Genomic DNA, 25,513 nt, shown 5'->3' with positions numbered 1-25,513 from the left:
ATATGCATAGTTCCTGCTTTGTGTCTCACAGTACCCCCTTTCCTCTTATAAAAAGCTGTTTGCACCCCCGAGCCCTCCAGAGAGGGAGATTCAAGACAACACAATAAACTGGTTTTCTTCCACCAACTCTGTCTCTCCTGCTTTGGTGGAGCAGTGAGCAGAAGGACTCGTGATTCCAGTAACAATTTTACTGCATTTGACAACTGCATTTGACAACTCTAGGTACCTCATATAAGTGAAGTCACATAATATTTGTCGTTTTGTGTCTGGCTTATTTCACTTAGCCTAATGTCTTCAAGGTTCATCCATGTTGTAGCATGTGTCAGGATGTCCTTAATTTTTTTTGGTGTGCGTGCGTGCGTGTGTGTGTGTGTGTGTATGTGGGGGGGTACTAGAGATTGAACTCAGGGGCACTCAACCACTGAGCCACATCTCCAGCCCTATGTTGTATTTTATTTAGAGACAGGGTCTCACTGAGTTGCTTAGGGCCTCCTAAGTTGCTGAGGCTGGCTTTGAACTTGTGATCCTCCTACCTCAGCCTCCAGAGCTGCTGAGATTACAGGTGTGCGCCACCATGCCTGGCAATTATTAAGGCTGAACAGCATCCCATTGAAGGTATAAATGTTCGTGCTACATTTTGTTTATCTGTATATTTGTGGATGAACATTGGGTTGTAGGAAGTTTAAAATGTGGAGCAGAGGGCTGAGGCTGTAGCTCAGTGGCAGAGCGCTTGCCTAGCATGCATGAGGTCTTGGGTTCAATTCTCAACACCACAGAAAAATAAACAAATAAAATAAAAAAGCATTCTGTCCAGCTACAACTACAAAAAAATATTTTTTTAAAAAAAGTGGAGCAGAGACATGATCCTTCTATTTTCTTACATTATCTTACTGGGTTAGCTTTGTGTTGTGAAGTACCTGACAGGAACAACTGAGAGGAGGAAAAGCTTACTCAGGCTCATGGTTTCTGAGGTCTCGGTCCATGGCCAGCTGATGCCATTGCTCTGGACCAGATCTGAGGCAGAACAGCGTGGCAAAAGGGCACAGGGTGGGGAGGGCAGGGAAGGCTGCTCAGCTAATGGCAGCCAGGAAACAGAAGGGAAGGAGCCACAGGGAAGATGCAGCCTTTCCGGGCATTACCCCTGTGTCCCACCTTCTCCAGTCATGCCCCACCTGCCCACAGGTACCACCCGGTACAGTATCTTTTCAAATTATTACTCCACCAAGTATATTAATCCACTGATTAGGTTACAGCTTTCCTAATTTTCACATCCTGCAATAACAAAGGATTTGGATATGAGTGAGACACCTCATATCCAAATCCTAACACTTCCCTTTTTTTCCTTTGTCCTTTTCTTCATTCCTTCTCTTCCTTTCCCCTCCTTGGGGAAAGGAGGATGGACTGATGTTTTTCGTTTTTTGGTTTTTTTTTTTGCACCTAGGATTGAACCCAGCAGGTGCTTAACCACTGAACCACATCCCCAGCCCTTTTTATTTTATTTTTTTTATTTAGAGACAGGGTCTCACTGTGATGCTTAGGGCCTTGCTAAGTTGCTGAGGCTGGCTTTGAACTCTTGATCCTCCTGCCTCAGCCTCCCAAGCCACCGGGATGACAGGTGTGTGCCACTGCACCTGACAAGGATGGAATTTGGCTAAGGGATGTTATCATTGGGAATCTCAAGGAATAGTAAAATAATTTCATTAATTTAAAAAAAATTGTTTAGAGTGGTTTGAGGCTCTCAGTAGCATTGATCAGAAAGTACACGGTTCCCATATTCCCCACATCACCACATATGCACAACCCCTCCTACCCCACTAACTGCATTCCTTACCAGGATGCATTTATTACAGTTGATGAACCTGAATTGAAATATCATTATCGCCCAGACTCCATTGTTTGCAATGGGTAAATCACTCCTGGTGTTGTACACTGAGTTTTGACAAATGTATAATGACATGCATCTATCACTATAGCACTAGACAGAACAGTTTCATTGCCCTAAAAATCCTCTGGGCTCTTCCTATTCATCTCTCTCTCCCCACAATCTCTGGTAAGCATTGATCTTTAGATTGATTTCTTTCACTTAATAATATGCCTTTAAGCTTCCTCCATGTCCTTTCATGGTTTTAACTCATTTCTTTTTGTCATCTTTTCACCCCTGTGGCAAATACCCCAGGAAAACAACTTAGAGGAGGGAAGATTTGTGTTGGTTCGTGGTTTCAGAGGTCTCAGTCCATGGTTGGCTGGCTCCATTGCTTTGGACTTGAACTCAGGCAGAACCTCCTGGGGAAAGGTGTGGTGGAAGAAAGCTGCTCTGCTCCTGGCAGCCAGGAAGGAGTGGGGCGGGGGCAGATGGGTCCAGGGCATGCCTCAGAGATGGATTTCCCCCAGCCATGCCCCTCCTGCCAGCAGTTTCCACCACCTTCCAGTAGTCCATTTGGCTACCAATGGATTAATCCACTGATGAGGTCAGAGGCCTCATGATCCAATCATGTGCCAAAAGCCCCACCTCTGAACATAGCTGCATTGGGGACCAAGCCTTCAGCACATGAGTCTTTGGGGGGACATTCCAGATCCAAACCATAGCAGTATTGTGTAGTATCTCCTGTCTGGATGATCACAGCTAATTTTTCCGTTTGCCTACAGCAGGATTTCTTGGTTGCTTCCAGGTTTTTCCATTTAACGATAAAAGCTGCTTTAGTCATCCATGTGCAAATTTTTGTGTGGTCATCAATGTTCAGCTCATATTAGTAAATACCAAGGAATGCAATTTGCTGTGGTACAAATGCAATTTGTACCACAGTCTGAATCCAAGAGCACTTATTTGGTAAGACGATGTCTACCTTGGTAAGAAACCTCCAAACTATCTTCCAAAGTGGCAATCACTTCCTCTTGGCATTTATTGTTTTCCTTTCAGAAACCATGACTCTAGACTTGTAACAATTCATAAGGTGGCAGTTTGGGCTAATTGAGAAAGTATAGGGTTTGTAAGTCAGTCATTTGGATAGGGCCTAACATAAAATGGTTACAGTTTCTTCTAAACGAGTGTCACTGTGAACTGAGAATTGGGATATCGAATCATTAGGGGCTTTTTGTTGTTGTTGTTGTTGTTTTTTGGTACCACAGTCTGAACCCAGGAGCACTTATCCACTGAGCCACTTCCCTAGCTCCTTTTTATATTTTATTTAGAAAACAGGGTCTCTAAATATGAGTTGCGTAGGGCTTTGCTAAATTGCTGAGGCTGGCTTTAAACTTGTGATCCTCCTGCCTCAGCGTCCCAAGTCACTGGGATTATAGGCATGAGCTACAGTTCAGCTAGTAGGTTTCTAAAATGACTGTTTCAGCCATTAAATAATTAGTTTAATTATTTAAGGTGTTTTTACAAAACACCTCTACAAAGTGTTTTGTAGAAGGGGAGATGAGGAGAGGAGAGTCTCTGAAGGGGCAAAGATGGCTTGGGCATTCTGGGTAAACAAAGTGGACAAGATCCAGTCTTCTTAATCAGCAGACTGCAAGGACAGTGGATTCAGGGTAAAAAATCAAGTTGGGAAGGTAAGACGTTTATAATGAAAAAGCATTTATAAACAAACAGCTGGGTATTTAGCACTTTCTGGTGGAATAAATTAATTTGAAAAATAATAAAAAATCCTATTCAGGCTTAGCCGAAAGACTAAGAATGAAATGATCCTGTGTGATGCTATACTAATGGATTAACTTCAGTGGGGGGCAATTTTTAAATTTGTTTATTTTTATGTGGTGCTAGGGATTGAACCCAGTGCCTCACACATGGTAGGCGAGCACTCTACCATGGAGCTTCGGCCCCAGCCCCAGCCCCACAGTAGGGGACATATTTGTTCAAATTTATTTACATGACTTACAGGTAAATCACAAGCCCTATTTCTATTTTCTCTTTATTTCCTGAGCTACAGAGGAAAATAGCCACAGTTGTCCTTGAATATAATGATAGAGTCTGAGAAAAATCATTTGCCAGTCATACTCTGTCAGGTAAGTGTCACAAGTGTGACCTATAATTATCCATTACCACTTCAATAGAGGGGAACAATTAAAGCAAGGGCACTTCTCTGTCACATTTCAGTGAGACAGGATTGTGAACCTGATGGTCAGTCAATGTCCAGAGCACCAGGTTTTAGAGTGGAGATCTTTGTTAGAGAATGTGAAAATTAGTCAAACAATATTTTATTCCTGGTTATTGTTCTGTAGGTCTTGGAAACCTAGTCATAGCTTCATTTTGGGTCAAATACTGAACAACATTCAATTATGGAAGATAATTGAACCACTCTTTGTGAAGTCCAGGCAGGTGTCTTTCAACCTGCTCATGGAAAAGGTTGAGAAATGAAGCAGCATTGTGTTGAGTGGCTGTCAGCTAGACACAGGTCGGCAACAGAAGATTTATATGATGCAGTGATAATAACTATTCATTAAAAATGGCCCAGAAGGGGAAAAGAAAACAGATGCTTTTTTTCCCCCCCAGTATTGGGGATTGAGCCCTGCCCCCATTCCCAGGGCCTCTCATATTCGAGGTGAGCACTCTAGCACTGAGTGACAGCCCCAGCCCTTTTATTTTATTTTCAGACAGGGTCTCACTAAGTTGCCCAGGCTAGCCTTGAACTTGCAATCCTCTTGCCTCAACCTCCTGAGTGGCTGGGATTACAGGCATGGGTCACTGTTCCAGGCTAGCATGCATCATTTTATATACACAGAGGTAACCAGTCTTCACACAGATTTTCTTTTGTTGTTATCTGTAAGTTATATATAGCATCTAATGATTCCTCCTGCTATATTCGTGTCCTACTGGAATCCTCTGAGTGTGGTGTGGCAAAAACAATGGGATGTCATCTCAGAGATTAGGTTACAAGAGGCTGCGGCTTATTTTGGGTGGGGGCTGGGGTTTTAACCCCAGGCCTCCATCATGCCAAGCACACGTCCTATCATTAAGCTGCAATCAGTGTTTGGCCCAGGACTGGCTTTTTATCTTAGCTGTTGTCTCTTGGTTGCTCACTTACTCTGATGCTATGTGGCAAGCCCCTGTATGGAGAAGCCCATGTGGCAAAGGGCTGAGGAAGCCTTCCGTCAGCAGACTGTGTGAGATTGAGTACCTCAGTCCACCATCCTGTGAGGAAATGAATCTTACCAATGTATATGAGTGAGCTTGTTGGTGGACCCTCCATTGTTTGAGTCTGGAGATGAGAATGACATCATGCATGAGACTCTGAGCCCCATTAGGATTTCAGACCCACAGAAACTCTGATATGATAAAGTATGTTTTTTAAAAGCTGCCAAGTATTGGGGTAGTTTGTTATGTAGCAACAGATAATTAATATGCATATGTTACAAAGTCAGATTAGATTGTCTTTTGTCATTTGGAGTGTGTGTGTGTGTGTGTGTATAAATAATTTAAGCTGTTGATAGACCTTTATTTATTTATTTATATGTGGGGCTGAGAATCGAACCCAGTGCCTCACACATGCCAGGCAAGCGCACTACCACTGAGCCCCAGCCCCAGCCTGTCATTTGGAGTTTTAACAGTAAACAGAAGGCACTGGACTAGGATTTTGGAAAGAACTGTGGGCCCTGTCATGAACTCAGTAAGTTCTGAAAAGGAAGCCAAGCCTTCCAATGGTGGAAAGCCTTGATCATCCTTAAAACTGAAGGAAAAAGGGGAGTTAGAAGCATTACCAGAGGTTGAGGAGAGGTGAATCACAGTAAGACTGTACATGGGAGTCTGGAAGAGGACTCGGCACCTGTCAGAATTGGGTGCAGGCAGGGAGTGGGCAGAGATACCTTGACTTCTCTCCACCCCGCACCTTCATATCTGCCTCTATCTTTCACCATCCATCTCTAGCTGTTAACCAGAGATCAACTCCTAGGGGCCAGCCCCTTTGGGAGCAGGGAACAAGGCAGAGAAACTAGATGTCTGTTGGGGCATAGAGAGAAAAATGAGCACATGAACAAATTACTGGGTAACTGTTTTTACGTTTTATACCTTTTTGTTTCATGATAGATTCTTCTACATAATTGTTTTAGGTATCTACATATTATACTATAATCAAATTATCTAATCACACACTGAACATTCTTATTTTCTGTGATAAACAGTGAAATGAATATCTGTATGTTATATTTCTGTGAATTTTCTCAAGTAAAATGGGAATAAATTGCAAAGAAGCAGAATAGTTGAGGACATATTTTTAAGGATTTTGATACATCTTACTATAGGACTCACCAGCAAAGTTTCTCTCTTTTCCCTCCTGAAAAAAACCTTTGCCTATTCGATTATTAAAAATATTATTTTTCACAGTCTTCATTTTGGAATATGAGTGTGTTTTAAAATATTTTTCAAATGCTCATTTGTTAATGTTGTTCTTTTTTTTTGAACTCTGCCCATTTTTCTGTTGGTATTCAGTCTCATTAATTTATGAGCACTATTTACATATTAAAATTCCAACATTATTTTGTATACTGCAAATATTTCCTAGTTTAATTTTTTTTTTCATTTATAGCACCTGTTTTTTAACCTCAAGAATGTTAAGATGTTTGTCTTTTTTTTCTAGTATTCTTTTAATAGTTATGTCAAAATAAAAAATATAAAGGATTGGGGATGTAGCTCACTGGTAAATCACCCCTGGGTTCAATCCCCAGTACAAAAACAAACAACAACTATAACAAATCCTGGCCATTCAAATAAGCCTTCTACAGTTTTAATCTGACTTTCTTTCCATTATATATAGTTGCTACCCTTTACAGATGGATTAAAATATTTCCATGAATATAAAAGATTTTAATCCATAAAATGATTCTAATCATTGTCTTGCTCTATCTGTGTTGCTATAACAAAATAACACAGAACAGGATACTTATAAAGAACAGAAATTTATTGCCACAGTTCTAGAGGCTGGGGAGTCTATGATCAAGGTGCCATCAGATCTGTATCTGGGGAGGCCCCAGTATCTGCTTTCAAGATGGCACATTGAATGTGACATCCTCCTATGATAGGAGGTGGGAGGTCAAAAAGGCCAAGAGCTATGTGAAGCCTCTGTTATGAACGCCTTAATCCTTTTCATGAGGGAGAGGCCACCATGGCCTACTCATCTTCTAACGGTCCTGCCTATTAACGCTATCATGTTGACAAGTAAGTTTCAACATATAGATTTAGGGGAGCATGTTCATATCATACCATCTATTATGTATTTCAATAAAGATCAGTAACAGGATTCTAGATGGGCCTAGTTTAAGATTATGTCCTTGTTTTCCCCTCAAATTAGGTCTAATTGGTTTTTGTTCATTTGTTTGTTTTGTTCTTGGCAGTGCTGGTGAACAAACCCAGGGCTTCTGCAGGCTAGGCCAGGGCTTCTGCAGGCTAGGCCAGTGCTCTACCACTGAGCTATCCCTAGCCTCAGGCCTAACTGTTTTGTTGCCTCATGTCTTGAACCTCTTGGTAATTTTTATAAATACCATAAATATTTTAGAGCTTGATTAAAAGTAATTTTGGCAGATCCAAGTGAGGCAGTATTATTAATATAGTGTCACATGTGTAATGCAAAGAAGTGCTCACCACAGTGCTCTTCTTTTAAAATGAAAAATATGAGGACATTTGGCACACATGAGTATAATCAGTCTTTCTGCTGGCATTCCATGAAAAGGGAGCTCCAGGTCATGTTTGTAATATGTGTTTTTCCCAAAGGGCTTCCTATGGCTTCAAGAAACACCTAACATAGCTTTTACCTTTACACAAAAGAGAATACATATTTCATTTTGATTTCAGAACATGATTTCTACTTTAAAAGTTAAAGACAATCTTTATGTTGGAGAGAAAAATAGTGTTTCCTTAGTTTTTGATCCAATGATGTTTTAAATCAAAAATCAAATTGAAGCCGGGTGTGGTGGCACACGCCTGTAATCCCAGAAGTTCGGGAGGCTGAAGCAGGAGGATCACAAGTTCAAAGTCAGCCTCAGCAATGTGGCGAGGCCCTAACAAACTCAGTGAGACCCTGTCTCTAAATAAAATACGAAGTAGGGCTGGAGATGTGGCTCAGTAGTTGAGTGCCCCTGAGTTTAATCCCTGGTACTAAAAACCAAACAAACAAACAAAAATCCAAATCCAAAACCAAAAACCAAAAAACAAAACATACAAATTGAAAGTCTGGGTAAAAGTTTCTCTTAAGGCTTGTGCATGGTGGGACACATATGTAATCCCAGAGACTCTGGAGACTGAGGCAGAAAAACGTCAAGTTTGAAGCCAGACTGGAAAACTTAGCGAGAGCCTGTCTCAAAATAAAATAACAAAAGGAGAGGACTGGAGATGGAGCTCAGAGGTAGAGTACCCCTTGGTTCAATCCTCAGTACCACAAAACTTTTTTTTTTCTTGTAGGTGAGGAGTTATATCTAAAATTTCCAAGAACACTGGAAATAAAATTTATTTTCATTTAGAAAATTATGGTGGTGTGTGATACAATGTGCTTATATACCTTAATAATTTGTCAGTATCTCATTTACAGTACTCTATAACTTAAATAGGATCTATAACTTAAATAGGAAAATACAGAATAAATTTAATATTTTCTCTATGCCAAGCACTGGGCTAATTACTTTCTATAAATATTTTATTCAGTCCTCATAATTCTGTGGGATAAGTATATTTTAAGGAAATTTATTGAGATAAAACTTACATATAATAATTGCATCCATTTTAATTGTGTGAGTCAATGCATTTTAGTGATGTATTGACCAATGCAACCACCATCAAAATGACTGAGTCTATTTTAATCATTGCAAAATATCCTTTTGTTTCCCCTTTTAGGTCTTTGCCCAGCCCTGGGAAAGCACCAATATGCTATCACTGTAATTTTGTCTTTTCTTGAGTTTTAATGTAAGTGGAATTACAAATGTGTAGCCTATTGGAGCTTGCTTTTTTCACTTAGCAAAATGCTTTGAGCTTAGTCCATGTTGCTTACATATGTCAGGAATTAATGGCTTTTTATTGCTGAGTAATATTCCATTGTGAGGGTGTACCACATCAGTTGATAGACAGTTGGGTTGTTTCTATTTTTTGGTTATTATGGATAAAATTGCTGTTTTAGTCAGCTTTTTCATCACTGTGTCGCAGTGGGCAAAAGGTGTGACTTAGGCAGTTGAGGGGAAAAAATAAAGATTGTCCACATGCTTCTGCCCTTTTCAATGCTTTCTTTACTCAAATTACTTAATACAATTTCACTCTATAGGTTTTTAATCAAGAAAGTGACAATCCTTAATACTAGGCACTCAATAAACATAATCAGTTCACAGCAAACAATTCTATAACAATTCTAAGCACTGCAAACACACTTAATCATGACAGGCTCATGGTAGACATTCCCTCTGCATGCTAAGTTCAAGTGTCAGATCAAAGCCTCAAGTCTTAAGCTCTAAGTCCAGCAGATGCACATTTACTCAGACTGTGATGATATGATCAGGAACCAAGGCAGACTTCTGGGGTGGAACTGATGGCCAGTTGAGGAGAGGGTCGTGGGGAGGAGTCCTTTTCTCACCAGAGTCAAGAGACTGCTGTAGAGTTTGAGAATGGTGAGAACAATGCAGAGGATCGGGCAGATGAGAGAAGAGTTGGGATGTCAGTCTAGGTCCTCATCAGGCTCTCCACCTTGTGTGCATCAGTGTCGGCTGGCTGAATGTCTGTTCATTTGCTACATCATTTATACTAAACTTGGGGGCTTCTGACTACCCTTTCAATCCCTGTCAGCTGCTACTGGATTTCTCAGTGATGTCATTTGCCCCAGCATGAAAGCATCTGGTCTGGGGGTCCCCACTCTGATTTTCTTGCCTTTCACTCTGATCATGGGAAGGCAACAAGCCAGAGACTTCACTCTGAGTTTGTGTCAGGGTGGGGAGAAGTGACTTGTTTGTGCCTGAGGGCCACATTGGAGGTCTCAGTAGGTGTGCCTGGTGAGACCTGAGGTTTCAAACTGGGGTTTTAAAATGGAGTTGCTTAGGCTAAAGCCTAAGGCTATCTTTACAGACTATGACCAAAAGACCTGACAAGAACAATTAGAGGAGAAAAGGAATTGCTTTGGGCCTGAGGTGAGGAAGAACTTCATGGCAGAGGAAAGCAGCTCAGGATATGGCAATCAGGAAGCAGAGAAAGCTCTACCCAACAATGACAAAATGTAAACCCCAAAGGCATGACAGGGTTCCTCCAGCTGCACCCTACCTGTTTATAGTTACCACCTACTTAATTCATTCAAGTGGATTCATGTATGGATTAGGTAAAGACTCTCAAAACCTTATCATTTCACCTCTAAACTTTCTTACATTGTCTCACATGTGCACTTTTGGGGGAAACCTCATATCTAAATCATAACAGTTGCTTTGAATAATAATGTAAGTCTTTACATGAAATTACACTTATTTCTTAAGAGAACATTATGTTTTTCTAGGGGTTGTGTTGCCTAAAGTTCAGTCCTTGTCCCCAATGCCAATTCAATGATAAGGACACAGTTTTGAGAAAAAAGGAAAAAGGTCTATTGCTTTGCTAGCAAAGACAAACACCAGGGTAGGGTGGTGATGGTGGTGGTGGTGGTGGATGGGGTGGTGGGGTTGTTGGGGTATGCGGGGGTGTTTCCTGTTCCAAAGGCTGTGATTCTACCCATCAGGAGGAACAGGAGGATTTTAGAGGAACTCTTCAAAGGTTGCATCCCAGGTGTGTTCTGGTAAGGGATCCCAGAGCGCCCTGATGGTATGTTAGGTATTCACTTCTTAGATCCTCCAGCAGAAATCTCCTTCCTGTGGTTGGTGTGTTCAAGGACAATTAATTAGGGGAAGAAAAAGGTGACACTGTCTCCCTAATCTTGTTAGGGACCCGGAGAGGGGAGAAGAAAAAGAGAGAGAGGAAAAAATGTCCTTTTAAAAGTAAGACTCAGAGCAAAAAGAGCTATATTCAAAGGCTGAAGTGGACCACTGTAACATCTGTACTATATTAAATCCCCCCAAACAATGTACCAGTTGCTTTTCATTCTTGCTAACAGTTGGTCTTTTTGTCTAATTAAACACACGAGTGAGTGTATAGTCATATCTTTCTTTTTTATTTGTGGTGTTGGGGATAGAACCCACACAGAGGCTAGGCAAGGAGTGCTACCATGGAGATACCCCCCTCTCCCAGCCCTAGGGTCATACCTTATTGTGGGTTTTCATTGCATCTCCCTAATGTGGTAGCTAGTTTCCAGCCTGGCATCCACTAATCCTGACTTCTGGGTATACATGTCTTTGTGCAGTCCAACTCCAGAACAAGTAAAAGGCTCTCTTTAAGAAGTAAATAATTTTAAATGAAATAAATGCCAGTAAGGAGAAGGGGAGGGTGTTCATTTTTTTGGTTAGGTAAGGAAATTTTTGAAGTCTAATTTTCTCTGTTTTTATTTGATAATCTGATAATGAGTTAATTTAGCAGGCATTCAGACAAATTCTGTACAGATAAGACCAAAAATTACATCAAAATCAAATAACCAGGTCTAGGGTTGCCGTGGCTCAGCGGCCCATAAAAATAAATAAATAAATAAATAAAGGTTTAAAAAAATTAAATAACCGATTTGGGTTGGAATAATAGGAGATCACAGCTAAGGCGTCCTGTAGCTCGTCTTGCGGCTCCGCGGGGCCTCCCTTCAGAAGAGCGGCCCCTCTCTGGGGTTTACCCCTTGGAATCACCTTGCCCTCGCTTCAGGCTCCTCTCCAAGATCTCAGCTTGGGCTCCTTTGCTCGCGAGAGTTTCCTCCACTTACAGGCATCATCGCAGGGCTGCCGGAAACGGAGGCCGAGAAGAGGCGCGAGACTTGGCTGGCCCACACCCGCCCAGGCTGGGTCTCTCTTCCCGCGCGCCCCTCCCAGCCAAGCTCCCCAGGGCTGCACGTGCAGTTGTTGTGGTTGACGTCACTGGAACCCGGAAGTACACCCACCGAAGGTCCCGCCCCCAAGATGGCGGCGCCCTGCGCACGGGGCCGCTACCGGCTTCGGCTCAGTCTCTAGTGATAGCCTCGACCGGGTCTGCGAGGACATGGAGCAGCCGGGGTTCACCGCCTCGCTAGTGGTGAGTGCGGGGCAGCAGGGTGGGATGCTCGGAGTGCCTCAGGCCTGCAGTGGAGTCCATGGGGATTTCCTTCCGGTTTGGCGCGCGGGCTTGGCGCGCAGGTCTGACCTCGGGTTCCTGACCGCGAGGTCTCCCACGGAGCCCCGGGCACTACTGCGGTGGCGGTCCCTGGTCCCGAGGTCGCGTGTCGTGACCGCACGTCAAGAGGGGGAACGAGAGGTACTTACTGTTCTCTGCGCCCTCTCTACTTCCTTTATACACCATAATCACTTCAAACTCGAGATTAAGTATATGCAACTAAAGGGAAAAAAAAGCAACAAAAATACCTGTCACTAAAATCGCTCACAGCACCTCTCTACAAGACTAAGGTTGTCATTTTGCTGTATCTTTTTTCCGTCGTAGAAAATTACATTTTCACCTAATCATTCAATACATAATTAATCTGCGTATTCTGCTCCAACCTTGGGCTTTGAGGAAACATTGAAAAGCGCAGGTAGCTTTTCTGTGGAGTCCATGGGTGGCTTATTAAATTCCTTAGCAACTATGAGAGGCAACACGTTTTGACTTAAAAGAGCAATAACATAAAGCCCTTTCTCAAATATTTTGGAGCTTCTATTTGGGCGGGGACACGTAAAGAAGTGAACAGGACAGATTGACTCTCTTCATTTTTATTAGTTGTAGATGGACAGAATGCCTTTATTTTGTTTATTTTTATATGGTGCTGAGGATGAACCCAGGACCTCACGCATTCTAGGCAAACGGTTTGCCTCTGAGCTACAGCCCCAGTCCATAAACACATAATTTTGAAAATGCATCTCATAGAATAAATGAAGGCCCACAGCTGTTTATTCACTTACATAACCAATGTTGGGAGGCACTCTTGGATATAATGTGGTGAACAAGACAGACCTACTTACAAGGCTCAGGTAGTGGAGACAGAATAGTAAAGTGATTGTGGGGATAAATGACAGGTAGTCTAGGTTCAGGGTATTGTGGGCACATGTGGAAGGAAGAAGTTCCTTAGCCAAATGTATGGGATGATAGCTTTAGATTTGTTGAGATGTGTATAAGCTAGGTCTGTAGAGATGTACAGACATACATAACCACTTCATTGAGTTTTCCAGTCTAGCAGGTGAGACAGCAATAGTAGTTTTGACAACTAACATTCCTGTGTCAGGAACTGGGATAACCTCTTATATATTATTCCATTTAATTCTCACAGACAATTGAAGTCTTACCCTAGTTTTTCAGTTGAGGGAACTGGGATACAAAGAGGTTAGAAAACTTGTCCAAAGTCACACGGTTGAGGTTCATTTTATGTTAAAGCTCAATCCAACCTAGGTGGTGCAACTTGGGGGTTTGTGTCCTTAACTGCTTCCCTTTACTTTCTCAAGTCAATAACAGTAGCAGTTACTAAACAGAGATGAGTGCTAGAGTTAACAAAATAATTATTTTGGGCTGGGGCTGTATCTCAGTGGTAGAGCACACTGTGAGGCACTGGGTTCGATCCTCAGCACCACATAAAAATAAAAAAAAGATATTGTGTCCAACTACAACTAAAAATATATCTAAAAAAACCATTATTTTAAAGTGAATTTTATTAAGGTATGATACACATGCAGGTATATTCTTTTCCTGTCTCTTTGTGGAGATTAAATTAGGACCAGTGGGTGGAAATTGCAAGAAGTTCGAGTTCATTCCAAGTGAAGGAAAAGCATTTTATTCTTTTAGCACACAGTTAATGGTTCTGCCTTTCTTTCCCTCCTCCTCCTTTTTCTTTTTCTTCTTCTTTTTTTTTTTTTAGCTCAAGAGAGGACTACTTAGGAAGTTTTAGTTTTGGGAAGTTTAGGTATAAATGACTTTTTAATGTACTTTTTTTTTTTTTGTACTGGGGATTGAACCCAGTGGTGCTCTACCACCTAAAGCTACACCCCCTACCCTTTTTTTTTTTGGTGGTGGTGTTTTTTAGACAGGGTCTCACTAAGTTGCTGAAGCTGCTTTTGTACTTGTGATCCTGCCTTAGCCTCCTTAGTTGTTGAGGCCATCATACTCTGTTTGTTAATATACTTTTGTTTCCATTTCCAAACCCTAATACTACATGTTGAAAATCACTTTAATTTTTTTTTAATTATCAGACAAAATTTGAGTAAGAATAATACTGTGCCAAATAAAAGAAACATAGTGGTTCCACCTACAATTGTCCCACCTCTACAAGTTAGGTTTAAGCAGATATATTTGTTGGCTTTTGCTCTGGTACTAGGGATAGAATGCCCCAAAGGTATGTTCCCTGCCTTCATGGATTCATACTAGAAGGTAAAAATTAAATAAGGTTGGAGCTATAGAGCTTAGAGGTGGAGCACTTATCCAGCGTGCTCAAGGTTATGGGTTCTGGTCCCAGCATGGCAAAACAAAACCCCAAGTAAAGCAAAAATTAGCTGTGTAATTGCAAATAGAGATTCAACTTAACTGCTTACTGAGCATTTTAACATGTGCTTTTACACCTTTTTTTTTTTTTTAACTTTTTAAAATTTGTAAGTGAACACAGTACCTTTATTTTTTTATTTTTTATTTTTTTTTAAAGAGAGAGAGAGAGAGAGAAGATTTTAAATATTTATTTTTTTTAGTTTTCAGCAGACACAACATCTTTATTTGTGGTGCTGAGGATCGAACCCGGGCCGCATGCATGCCAGGCGAGCGCGCTACCGCTTGAGCCACATCCCCAGCCCCCCTTTATTTTATTTTTATGTGGTGCTGAGGATCAAACCTAGTGCCTCACAAGTGTGAGGCAAGTGCTCTACCACCGAGCTACAATTGCAGCCCCTTACAGCTTTTTTGTAACTGAATTTATAACACAGTTTGGTGTTTAACTTTTTGAAAATTAACTTATAAACTCAAATCCTAGAATCATAAAACAATGTGAACACTAGTATTTCTCTAAGGTTTTTGAGCATTGCATGATTTAGGTTTTCTTTTGCATCAGCCAGTGGATGATTTTTGTCTAGAGAGCCAACTTTGAGGAGAGTTTTTAATTCATCATTGCAAATGAAAGACTTGTACTCTTCAGTCTTTGGTAATGTATTCTATGTGTATGTGTTTGTGTGTGTGTGTGTGTGTGTGTGTATTTTAATATTGGCATGTCAGGTTGGTATTAGTAAGCTTTTAAGAATAATTATAGTCACAGAATTCTAAAGAGAATGTATATTTATTTTGAAAATTGTTTAAGGGTCAGGCATTTTGCTGAGCTTATAATAGGTTCACTTATTTGTTTTTATTCTCATTTCACCTTAAAGTAATTCTAGTGAAGCATAGACAATATTTTCCTCATGTTTAGAATGAAGATAATATTGGCTTAGAAAAGTTCCTAAGGAGACTCCAGTTGAGATTGTCTTTCTGATGCCAAACTTGGCTCTTAGGCAATATTTGACCCCAGTTGAGATTGTCTTTCTGATGCCAAACTTGGCTCTTAGGCAATATTTAATCTGAAAGAATTTCTAGAGAAATAGAAGAATATTCAACTCAGAGTCTAGAAGTATTATTGCATTCTTGAGAACAGCCTCACTAAACAAAACTGAACTCTGCACAGCCCTTTTAAATAGGAGGTGCTGATAAACAGGATTTCTGGAAAAGTCTCCCGAAATACACCGTAAAGCTGTCCTTGTGGCTGGGGAATGCTAAGAAGAATAGCAGCAGATGGATAACACTGGCTTTCAGTTGTTGTAACTGCTGTAGCAGGCCAGAACACGTAGAACTACATAGTGATCCGCTGTGGTTTTTCTTCTGTTGAACACTCAGTCTTTTTATAAGGTGTTAGCTTATCATCTTCCAGTTCCATTTGGGAAGCCCTGCTGTGTAAATGATGCTGGGTTAGATATTTAGGAAGACAGAGGTGCACTCTGAAGGATTTTCATGCAGAACATCATGGTTAGAACTAAAGTGAGATATAAGCAAAATTATGTGGAGTCAGGGAAGTAGCATTTAATTCTGTCTGGGAGATTGGGAATGGCATTATGAGCAATGTGGTATTTGGTTGCAGCCATAGGAATGACAGGATTTTTTTTCTTTCTTTTTGCAACTGTACCAGTGTATTTTATTTTATATTTATTTATTTGTTCTTATTTATATACAGCGGAATGCCTTACAATTCTTATTATACATACTGAGCACAATTTTTCATATCTCTGGATGTTTACAAAGTATATTCACACCAATTTGTGTCTTCATATCTGTACTTTGGATAATAATGATCATCACATTCTGCCATCATTTATAACCCCATGCCTCCTCCCTTCCCCTGTCTAGAGTTCGTCTATTCCTCCAATGCTCCCTCTCCCTATCCCACTATGGATTAGCCTCTTTATATCAAAGAAAACATTCAGCATTTGTTTTTTTGGGATTGGCTAACTTCATTTGCATTATCTTCTCTAACTTCATCCATTTACCTGCATATGCTGTGATTTTATTCTCTTTTATTGTGAGTAATATTCCATTGTGTATATATGCCATATATTTTTTTTTTCCATTCGTCTAGTCTATTGAAAGGCATCTAGGTTGGTTCCACAGTTTAGCTATTGTAAATTGTGCTGCTATAAACATCGATGTGGCTGTGTCCCTGTAGTATGTTGTTTTTAAGTCCTTTGGGTATAGACTGAGGAGAAGGATGGCTGCGTCAAATGGTGATTCTATTCCCAATTTTCCCAGAAATCTCCATATTGATTTTCCTATTGGCTGCACAAATTTGCAGTCCCACCAGTAATGTATGAGTGTACCTTTTTCCCCACATCCTTGCCAATACTTATTATTGTTTATCTTCATAATAGCTGCCATTCTGACTGGAGTGAGATGAAATCTTAGAGTAGTTTTGATTTACATTTCTCTAATTGCTAGTGATGTTGAACATTTTTTCATACTTTTGTTGATTGATTCTATATCATCTTCTAAGAAGTGTCTGTTCAGGTCCTTGGCCCATTTATTGATTGGGTTATTTGTTTTTTTGGTGCTTAGCTTTTTGAGTTCTTTATATATCCTAGAGGTTAGTGCTCTATCTGATGTGTGAGGGGTAAAGATTTGCTCCCAAGATGTAGGCTCTCTGTTCACCTCACAGATTGTTTCTTTTGCTGAGAAGAAACTTTTTAGTTGAGTCCATCCCATTTATTGATTCTTGATTTTAATTCTTGTGCTACAGGAGTCTTATTAAGGAAGTTGGGGCCTAATCCCACATAATGGAGATTAGGGCCTACTTTTTCTTCTATTAGATGCAGAGATTCTGGTTTTATTCCTAAGTCCTTGATCCATTTTGAGTTGAGTTTTGTGCACGGTGAGAGATAGGAGTTTAATTTCATTTTGTTGCATATGGATTTCCAGTTTCCCAGCACCATTTGTTGAAGAGGCTGTCTTTTCTCCAATGCATGTTTTTGGCACCTAAAGCAATCTTTTAGCAGGAAGAGTGAAGCAGGTGGCATCACTATACCAGGCCTTAAACTATACCACAGAGCAATAGTAACAAAAATAGCATGGTATTAGCACCAAAACAGACTGGTGGTAGACCAATGGTACAGAATAGAGGACACAGAGACTAACCCACAAAATTATAGTTATCTTATGTTAGAGAAAGGAATGGACAGGATTTTGATAGGTGTGTGTGTACCGGCGAGTAAGGGGAATGGGGGCAGGTAGGGCAAGACAGGAAAGTGATCTGCTGGATGCAGTAGGTGGGCAACAGGAGGATAGGACAGCATTCTAGGCTTAGAGAGAAACCTAAGTGGAGTACAGAAATGAGAGGTTTCAGGCTATGTTGGGGAAGCAGAGTAGTTGGATTGAATGAAGCCCCAAGTTCTATAGCAGAGTGCAGAAAGTAGCTGGAGAGGAGGTAGCTCAGGGTCTGTGAAGGGAAGTTTGGTTATTTCTGCTGAGTACCTACTGAGTATCAGTGAATTTGGGACTCTTTTTTTTTTGAAAGGTGGAAGTATTGATTTCAAATGTCCTTTCTTTTAAGCAGATGTTTGTAATATTCAATTCATAATTACAAAATATGAGCAACATAAAAAATTAACAAGTTAACAATAATACCTCTTGTCCCAAATCTCTTTCCACAGAGGTAATAGCTTCCAGCAGTTTGTGTGTGTTTTCAGATTTAGTTATTCCTGTGCAGAGTTATATGTGTTCTTAAGGGGGGATTATACAGCACATATTCTATATCTCACTTAACCTCAAAATACAATATGTATGTCAGTGCTAGTGAATACATATCCACCTTGTTCTTTTAAAGACAATGTAGCAATTCGTTATTTGGATATAACATTGATTTAATATGACTCCTGTGGATGGACATTTAGATTCTTTTACTTTTTTTTTTTGAGATGTAGTCTTGCTGTGATTTCCAGGCTGGACTAGAGGGGACAAGGAATGCTGTGGGGAGAATGCCTGGCGAATGCAAAGATCGTAGGAAGCAGCAGTTTTGCTCTGAGGAGGGTGGTGGTGGGTGCTTCAGATCTGCTGGCTTCTCAGTTGTGGAGGAAGGGTCCCCTGAGCAGCCTGGTTCTTCTTGCCTGTCGTGTTAGGCTGATGGCCTGTGTTGATTTTACTTAAAGTACACAGTTTCATTTTGTTCAGAGGTTGAGCAGTGATGATCTCCTGTCCCTGGTTTTTGTGTGTCAGCCTCCTCTTGAGAAAAAGGCTTTTTAGCATAAAAATCTAGATCTTTTAAAATTTCCAGTAATTTCAAAGCACTAATTAAATACTTCTTCTCTATAGCCTGGCAGGACTATTTACATTTATTAACTTAAGGTAGGGCGTGTAATTTATCCATGTGTATGATTTTAAGATCTTGATAACTTGTTGTGCTTATCAGAGTTTATTGGTTATCTGGGTTATTTGGTTTCTTTGGACTTTTTCTAGTTTTTAATTTACGATTTTTAGTGTAAGCTACTGTAAGTCTTGACACTAACAAGTTGCCTGATAACTTTTGGATAAATAATCATGATAAAATAAACTTCTCAGACTACAGAACAATGGAATATACCGATTTCTTTATAATCCAGTTGATGTTGGCTAGTATGATCAAGTATAAAACAATATTGATGTAAAATTAGAAGCACTTCATCAAATATTTGTTTAAATCTTAAATATGTTGTGTGGTTGAAGATACAGGCCTTCTTCAGGTTCTGGGTTAGCTGTTCTGTTTCTGTTTTTCATTCTCATGAATTTAAATGACACTAGTTAAAGAAGCTTGAAATCCACAGAAGCAATTAGTACCTTGATTAATGTTACACTAGATAAGTAGATTGAATCTGCTCATTTTATTCTTAGAAGACAAGAATTCTGATGAAAATGCGTTAGAGAAATCAATGCATGCAAAGCATCCAAGTAGATTAAAAGACTAACGTATTGATTAAAACTGAGAAACAGATACTACTCATCTCACTAAGCCCTCTCCTAAGGTGAAAGAGAAAATCAGAATAAAGCCCGGCATGTTTTCAAAGAATCCACTTGTAACAGACCATCTCATCATATTTTATTCTTTCCATGTTTTAAGAAAATTAAAAGGCAGGCAAAATATTTCATTTACTTATTGAATTTTATAAAAAAATCTCTAAGAACAAGTGACAGGAGCATTGAAAAGGTGGCCTTTCAACTTTTTTTTTCATTACCTCTGAATCTTTTTACCAGAACTGAGAAAGGCAACCATTATATCCTGAAAGAAAAAATCCCATACCCCTGGTTATTCTTCTCTCTCCCTCTCTCTCTCTCTCTCTTTCTTTCTTTCTTTCTTTCACGAGGGTCTTGCTTTGTTGTCCAAGGCGACAAAGTCCCAGAACTGGAACTGTAGGTGCACACCAGGCCCCCCAGGTGGTTGGTCTATTAGTACTGTGTGTAGCTCTCTCCTGTGCTCTTTGAATGACTGGTTTCCCTTTCAGGTCTTGTGCCAGGCAGACTTTCATGGTTTTTGAAGTTCCTTCTTGTCTTCCAGAATAATTGTATAGTACTGCAGTATTAATAGTATGGTGTCAACTTTTCTAGTGTAAACTAATTTTTAATAATTTACTCATGTTAGTTGATTAAGAAATAGGCCTTATTGGATTTCTCATCAGTCATTTTTCTAGTTAAGTCTTGGAGTGGCTTTATGGTGAATGGCCGGTAAAGCAGATTTAAAAAAAATTTTTTTAGTTGTTGATAGATCTTTATTTTATTTATTTATGTGGTGCTGAAAATCAAACCCAGTGCCTCATACCTGCTAGGCAGGTGCTGTATCATTGAGCTATAACCCCGGCCCAGGTTAAGCAGATATTGTTTGCTTGGTACCAAGCTTTATAACCACTTGAGTATTTAGTAAACTCAAAAATGGAAAAAACTAAATTTGAATTTTGCCTGTGTGTTTGACTAGTTCTGATTTTTCTTTCTTTCCTTTTTTTTTTTTTTTTGGTTACTGGGTATTGAACCCAGGAGTAGTCTATCACTGGGCCTCATCCCTAGCCATTTTTATTTTTTGAGACAGGGTCTTGCTCAGTTGCTTAGAGTCTCACTAAGATGCTGCAGCTGGTCTCAAACCAGCCTGCTTCAACCTCTTGAACTGTTTGGATTACATGTGGGAACCATCACACCCAGCTTGATTTTTTTGTTTTTTTTAATTTAATGTTGTGGAGTGTATAGTTTTTAAATATATATTTTTATAGTTTGAAGAGGTAATACATTCACTTGGTTCAGAATTCAAAAGAAAGGAAAAGTTAGCCATTCAGTTAAATTCTGTGTAGGAATACTGAGTTTCCTCTTTATTTCTCTTCTGTCTGCTTACTGTAATCTGATTTTGATTCACATCTGTAAATGTTGCCTTTAGAATATCTAAATAATATCTATTCTGACCTATCTTTGTGTTCATATTTTTTGAAATTTCATTTTTCTTCCACTCAAGTATAATAAGTTTTAAAATATTCTACATATATTGCATTATAATCATGAGATACAAACTTAGTTTTTAATCAGCTTAATTTGCAGCTTCTGTATAGCAGCATGATATTTCTCGGGAGATGACTAGCTCAGGCCAATTTTTTTTAATTGATTTACTCACTTAATTTTAAAATGATCAGTGAATTTTTTAATATAATAAACAATAAAAAGTACTATATGGATCCTTAGATATGTAATTCTTAAAATACAGATCTAGATGAATAAAGATTTGGAGCTATTTCAGAAAACAATCTTAAAAAAACCCCTTAATGCAGATTGACTACTTACTAAGCTAAAAAGACAAAAATATAACATTGGGTCTGATATGGAAAGGTCACCAAGATAAATTGTGAGATGAAAGAAAGCGCAGAGTAGTGCATATTGTATACCATCTTTTGTTTTTTAAAAAAGGAAAAATAAAATGTTTGTTCATATTTGCTTTTGTGTGCCCAAGGTAACTTGAAGTATACAACAGGAAACCATTAAAAGCAAATGAGTAGGAGACTGAACTCTTTACCTTGCTGAGTTTTTTTTTTTCCCTTCCTTTTGTGGCTTTAAAAATTTTTTGAGTATATTAAAATAAATGTTAAATTTGTTTTAAAAAATAAATTTAAATAATACAAATTTTAAAAAGAAAATTTAATATAAAACAGTTTGCAAGTTTAGTACATTTTTTGTTATTTTCCTAGGAAAATCTCTAGAGTAGAGATAGAAAGTCCTTGGATTTTTTGCAAAGGTTTGTGAACTGAAAGGTACAAGAAATGTGTTTAAATACTACCTCCTTCTTCCTCTTCCTGCCCCTAAATGGCAGAGGCCTTATTTTATTGTAACCTTTTTTTCTTTTTCTCCCCTCCCCTCCTTTTTTTTTTTGTTTTTAAAGGCTGGTGGGGTAGCAGGTGCCTCTGTTGACTTGATATTATTTCCTCTGGATACCATTAAAACCAGGCTGCAGAGTCCCCAAGGATTTTATAAGGCTGGTGGTTTTCGCGGAATATATGCTGGTGTTCCTTCTGCTGCTATTGGATCCTTTCCTAATGGTAAACATGACATTGATATTCTTACTGCTATAAAGCCAAGATAATAGGATTTATTTTCAGAATGGTATGAGGGGATACATAGTTCCTTCTGTGTTGTAACTAATCTTCTGATTTTATTTTCCATTGTTTAACCCACAATTTTTGAATAGGTAGCACTGGGGATTCCCTTACAGTATCTTTGTAATAGAAAAACAATTTCCCAGCGACTCAGGAAGCTGAGGTAGGAGAATCACAAGTTTGAGGCCCACGTGGGCAACTTAGCAAGGCCTTGACTTAAAGTGAAAAAGGGTGGAGATGTAGCTCAGTGGTAGAGCACCTCTGAATTTAGTCCCCAGTACAGAGAGAAACAGGAACAACCTTGCTTGCATATTGGAATCTCCTGGGCTTTAAACAATACTGATGCCTGTGTTTCACCCTCAGAAATAAGTTCTGGGTCTTGTCTGACAATCAGCAGTTTTTGTTAGCTTCCCAGGTGATTCTAGTATGGAGCCAAGTTGGATAACTTGGACTCGCCTGATCACTGAAGAGTTTAAAATACTTGGAGATTCTTGTGTAGCAGGTGAGCTCAATCTTTTAGTCTTTTAATTGTACTTAGATGATGCAGGCGTTTTTTACAGGCTTCCACCTGATATTCTGATTTCAGCATCTTTTTTTTTTTGTACCGGGGATTGAACTCAGGGGCACTGAGCTACATCTCCAACCCTGTTGAGTATTTTATTTGGAGACAGGGTTTCACTGAGTTGCATAGCGCCTTGCTTTTGCTGAGGCTGGCTTTGAACTTGCGATTCTCGTGTCTCAACCTCCTGAGCCGCTGGGATTACAGATGTGCAGGTGTGAGCCACTGCTCCCCGCTTTCAGCATCTTTGTTTTGGTTTTGAAGTCATGTGACTTATGGCCCTCTTATTCTGCAACAGTATAATCTGTTTTATGGAATCTACTTCTTGGTACATGTCTTGCTGATACTTTTCTCATTTCAGTTGTTTATTTTGCAGTGCTGAGGATTGAACCCAAGGCCTCATGCATGCTGAGCAGGTACTCTGCCACTGAGCCACATCCCTAGCTGGTGATGAATGCTTCTTGTGGCACTGAAAATAAACTAAACCAATAATAACAAAAAGGCACACAATACACATCCATAAAATCACAGTCCTAGAAGATTCTTAAATTCTGGGTTTTGATTTATTTTTTCAGGATAATTCATAAGAAATTTTTCCTCTTAGGTTAATCTGACCTTTAAGTGCCAGATCTGTGAGCATATCATTCACATAAAGATTGTACCACAAATAATAGTATTTCTGTCCTTTTGTTTATTACTTCCCCTTCTCCTCGCCCTGCAGCCTGTTGAACAGCAAGCTGTTTTGGGTTTATATTGACTTTTTGTATGCCTTAATACTTTGAGTAATTGGTTATAACAAGTTATTATTGAGCACCTATTCCATGTCAAGCATGGCTCTAAGGGTGTGAGGGGCATGGATATGTCCCAAGTTTGTCTACATTGGACTCACCTGATCATTGAAGAGTTTAAATACTGATTCCTGTGGCTTACCTCAGAGATTATGATTTAATCCATCTGAGGTATGTCCTGGTCATTGGTGGTTTTAAAAAATTCCAAGGCAATTCTAATATGCAGACAAATTTAAAAACCTTTGAGCTAGGGAATTGTACAGGAATATGTCACTAAGTCCCCATTTTTTGGTCACAGATTTATTTGGTTTTCTCCTTCACCTATACTCATTGTTCTTTGGATCTTTGTCTCTTACATATTACACAAAAACATTCCTGTGGGTTAGGTATAGTATTAGTTGTAGTCTTAGAGTATATGATGCTGTCTCAATGATCACAGGATTATTTTACATTCTTTACTGAGGATTTACATACAGAATGTGGTTTTGAACTTGTGTGTGGGGGTGTGTGTGCAGAATGGGGGCAGTGGTATCTTTTTTGCCTTTCTTGCTTTTTTTTGCCATCCACACAACTTCAGCAGATGGAGGGTGCAAGAGAAGTCAAAGCTTTTTTTTTTTTATTATTCTTTTGCTGTCTTCCTACAGATTTTGAATGAATTGCATTTTCCTTTCTGCTTTCTTTTGTCTTTAACTGTTGGTTAAGGTTCTAGTCTAGGTACAGAATGCCACTGTAATCTTCAGAGCTGAGGGGTTGGCATGGAGGGGACAGAAGATTGAAAGACCCATATCGAAGGCCCACATTTAGGAGCCTTATTCCCTTTATTTTTATTAATTTTTTTAGGTGTAGATGGACACAATAGCTTTATTTATTTTTATGTGGTGCTGAGGATCGAACCCAGTGCCTCACACTTGTGAGGCAAGTGCTCCACCACTGACCTACAGCCCCAGCCACCTTATTCCCTTTTTAATAGCACATGTAAAGAAAGTATGGAATGTTTTTTTTTGCTGGGGGCGGGGGATGGGCTAGAAGAGACTCTTATCAGATAGCCCATTTCTCCTTGTTTGATTACTTGCTCTGGTCCTCATTTGGAATTTTATTGTGCCATCATTTTTCATCAGTGGAGTCTTTTTTGGATGCTGTGCACTTGGGGACAGGGGTTGGAGGTTACAGACCTAAAAGACATGAAGTATCACACAAGTAGTCACAAAATTGGGCAAGCTTGAGGCAGCTGACCATGAAACTTAGGAAGTTTTAGTACTTTCTTCCTTTGCCTTGGGGTGGGTATAGAGATGCTAGTAGCTGCAGAACGTACAGCTGAATGCCATCAGGGATATTGTAGTGGGCCAAAGTGTGACAAGCTGTATGAAGAACACATGGGAACAGGCCTGTGTTAACTGTGCCAGGTCCCTGAATTGGTAGTGACTTCTGTGGACTGCGGGCCTGCATATTTCTTGGCAGCCTCAGATCACTGAGTTTTACTATCAGGCAGTTTTTCTGAGTGTTTCAGACTTGGCTGATATATTCTAATGTCCTTCAAAAGATGAATTTGTGATTCCTTTTTCTTTCATTCTTTGTCTTTTATGGACATGATAAACACTTTTTGATTAACAGTACAAGGTTTAAAGCCCTCATGTGCAGCTATAATTAGTTCATGGTGATAGAGATAGCTATTCTGAGATTTTGATTTCCTGTTCTAATTAAGCATTTGATTGTTTCCTTGTTGTAGGGGTAAATTGATGTAGGAGGGTGCAGTGGCTCACATCTGTATTCCCAGCAACTTGGAAGACTGAGGCAAGAGGATTGCAAAATCAAAATAAAAAATAAAAAGCCTGGGGATTAGCTGGGCACAGAGGTGCACACCTTTAATCCCAGCAACTTGGGAGGCTGAGGCAGGAGAATTGCAAGTTCATAGCCAGCCTCAGTGGCTTAGCGAGGCCCTAAGCAATTTTGTGAGACTCTGTCTCAAAATAAAAAATGGGCTGGGGATGTGGCTTAGTGGAGGACACCACTATTCAATCCTTAGTGCCACCAAAAAAAAAAAAAA

General features: G+C 39.6%; 1 protein-coding gene across 7 annotated transcripts in view; it reads left to right on the top strand.

Moving 5' to 3' along the window:
• Nucleotides 1–11,938: 11,938 nt before the first annotated feature.
• Nucleotides 11,939–25,513, top strand: part of Slc25a26 (solute carrier family 25 member 26) — a 130,468-nt gene continuing 116,893 nt past the window's right edge. For 3 of the 7 annotated variants that reach the window (XR_009227547.1, XM_058582071.1, XM_046452979.1), the window contains exons 1-2: nucleotides 12,104–12,307; nucleotides 21,909–22,065. Coding sequence is in view for 4 of the 7 variants with exons in the window: in XM_058582071.1 (XP_058438054.1) it covers nucleotides 12,113–12,307; nucleotides 21,909–22,065 (352 nt within the window). In the remaining 3 variants the exon portion in view is untranslated. The other 4 variants (XM_058582072.1, XM_046452980.2, XM_046452981.2 and 1 more) reach the window with 4 other exon arrangements.

The sequence above is a fragment of the Marmota monax genome, unplaced genomic scaffold (genome assembly GCF_021218885.2).
Source record: "Marmota monax isolate L192 unplaced genomic scaffold, Marmota_monax_Labrador192_F-V1.1 WCK01_AAM20220418_F8-fsc00042, whole genome shotgun sequence".
NCBI classification, from domain to species: domain Eukaryota; kingdom Metazoa; phylum Chordata; class Mammalia; order Rodentia; family Sciuridae; genus Marmota; species Marmota monax.
The sequence above is the reverse complement of the archived record's forward strand: the minus strand, read 5'-3'. Positions and strand labels throughout refer to the sequence as shown.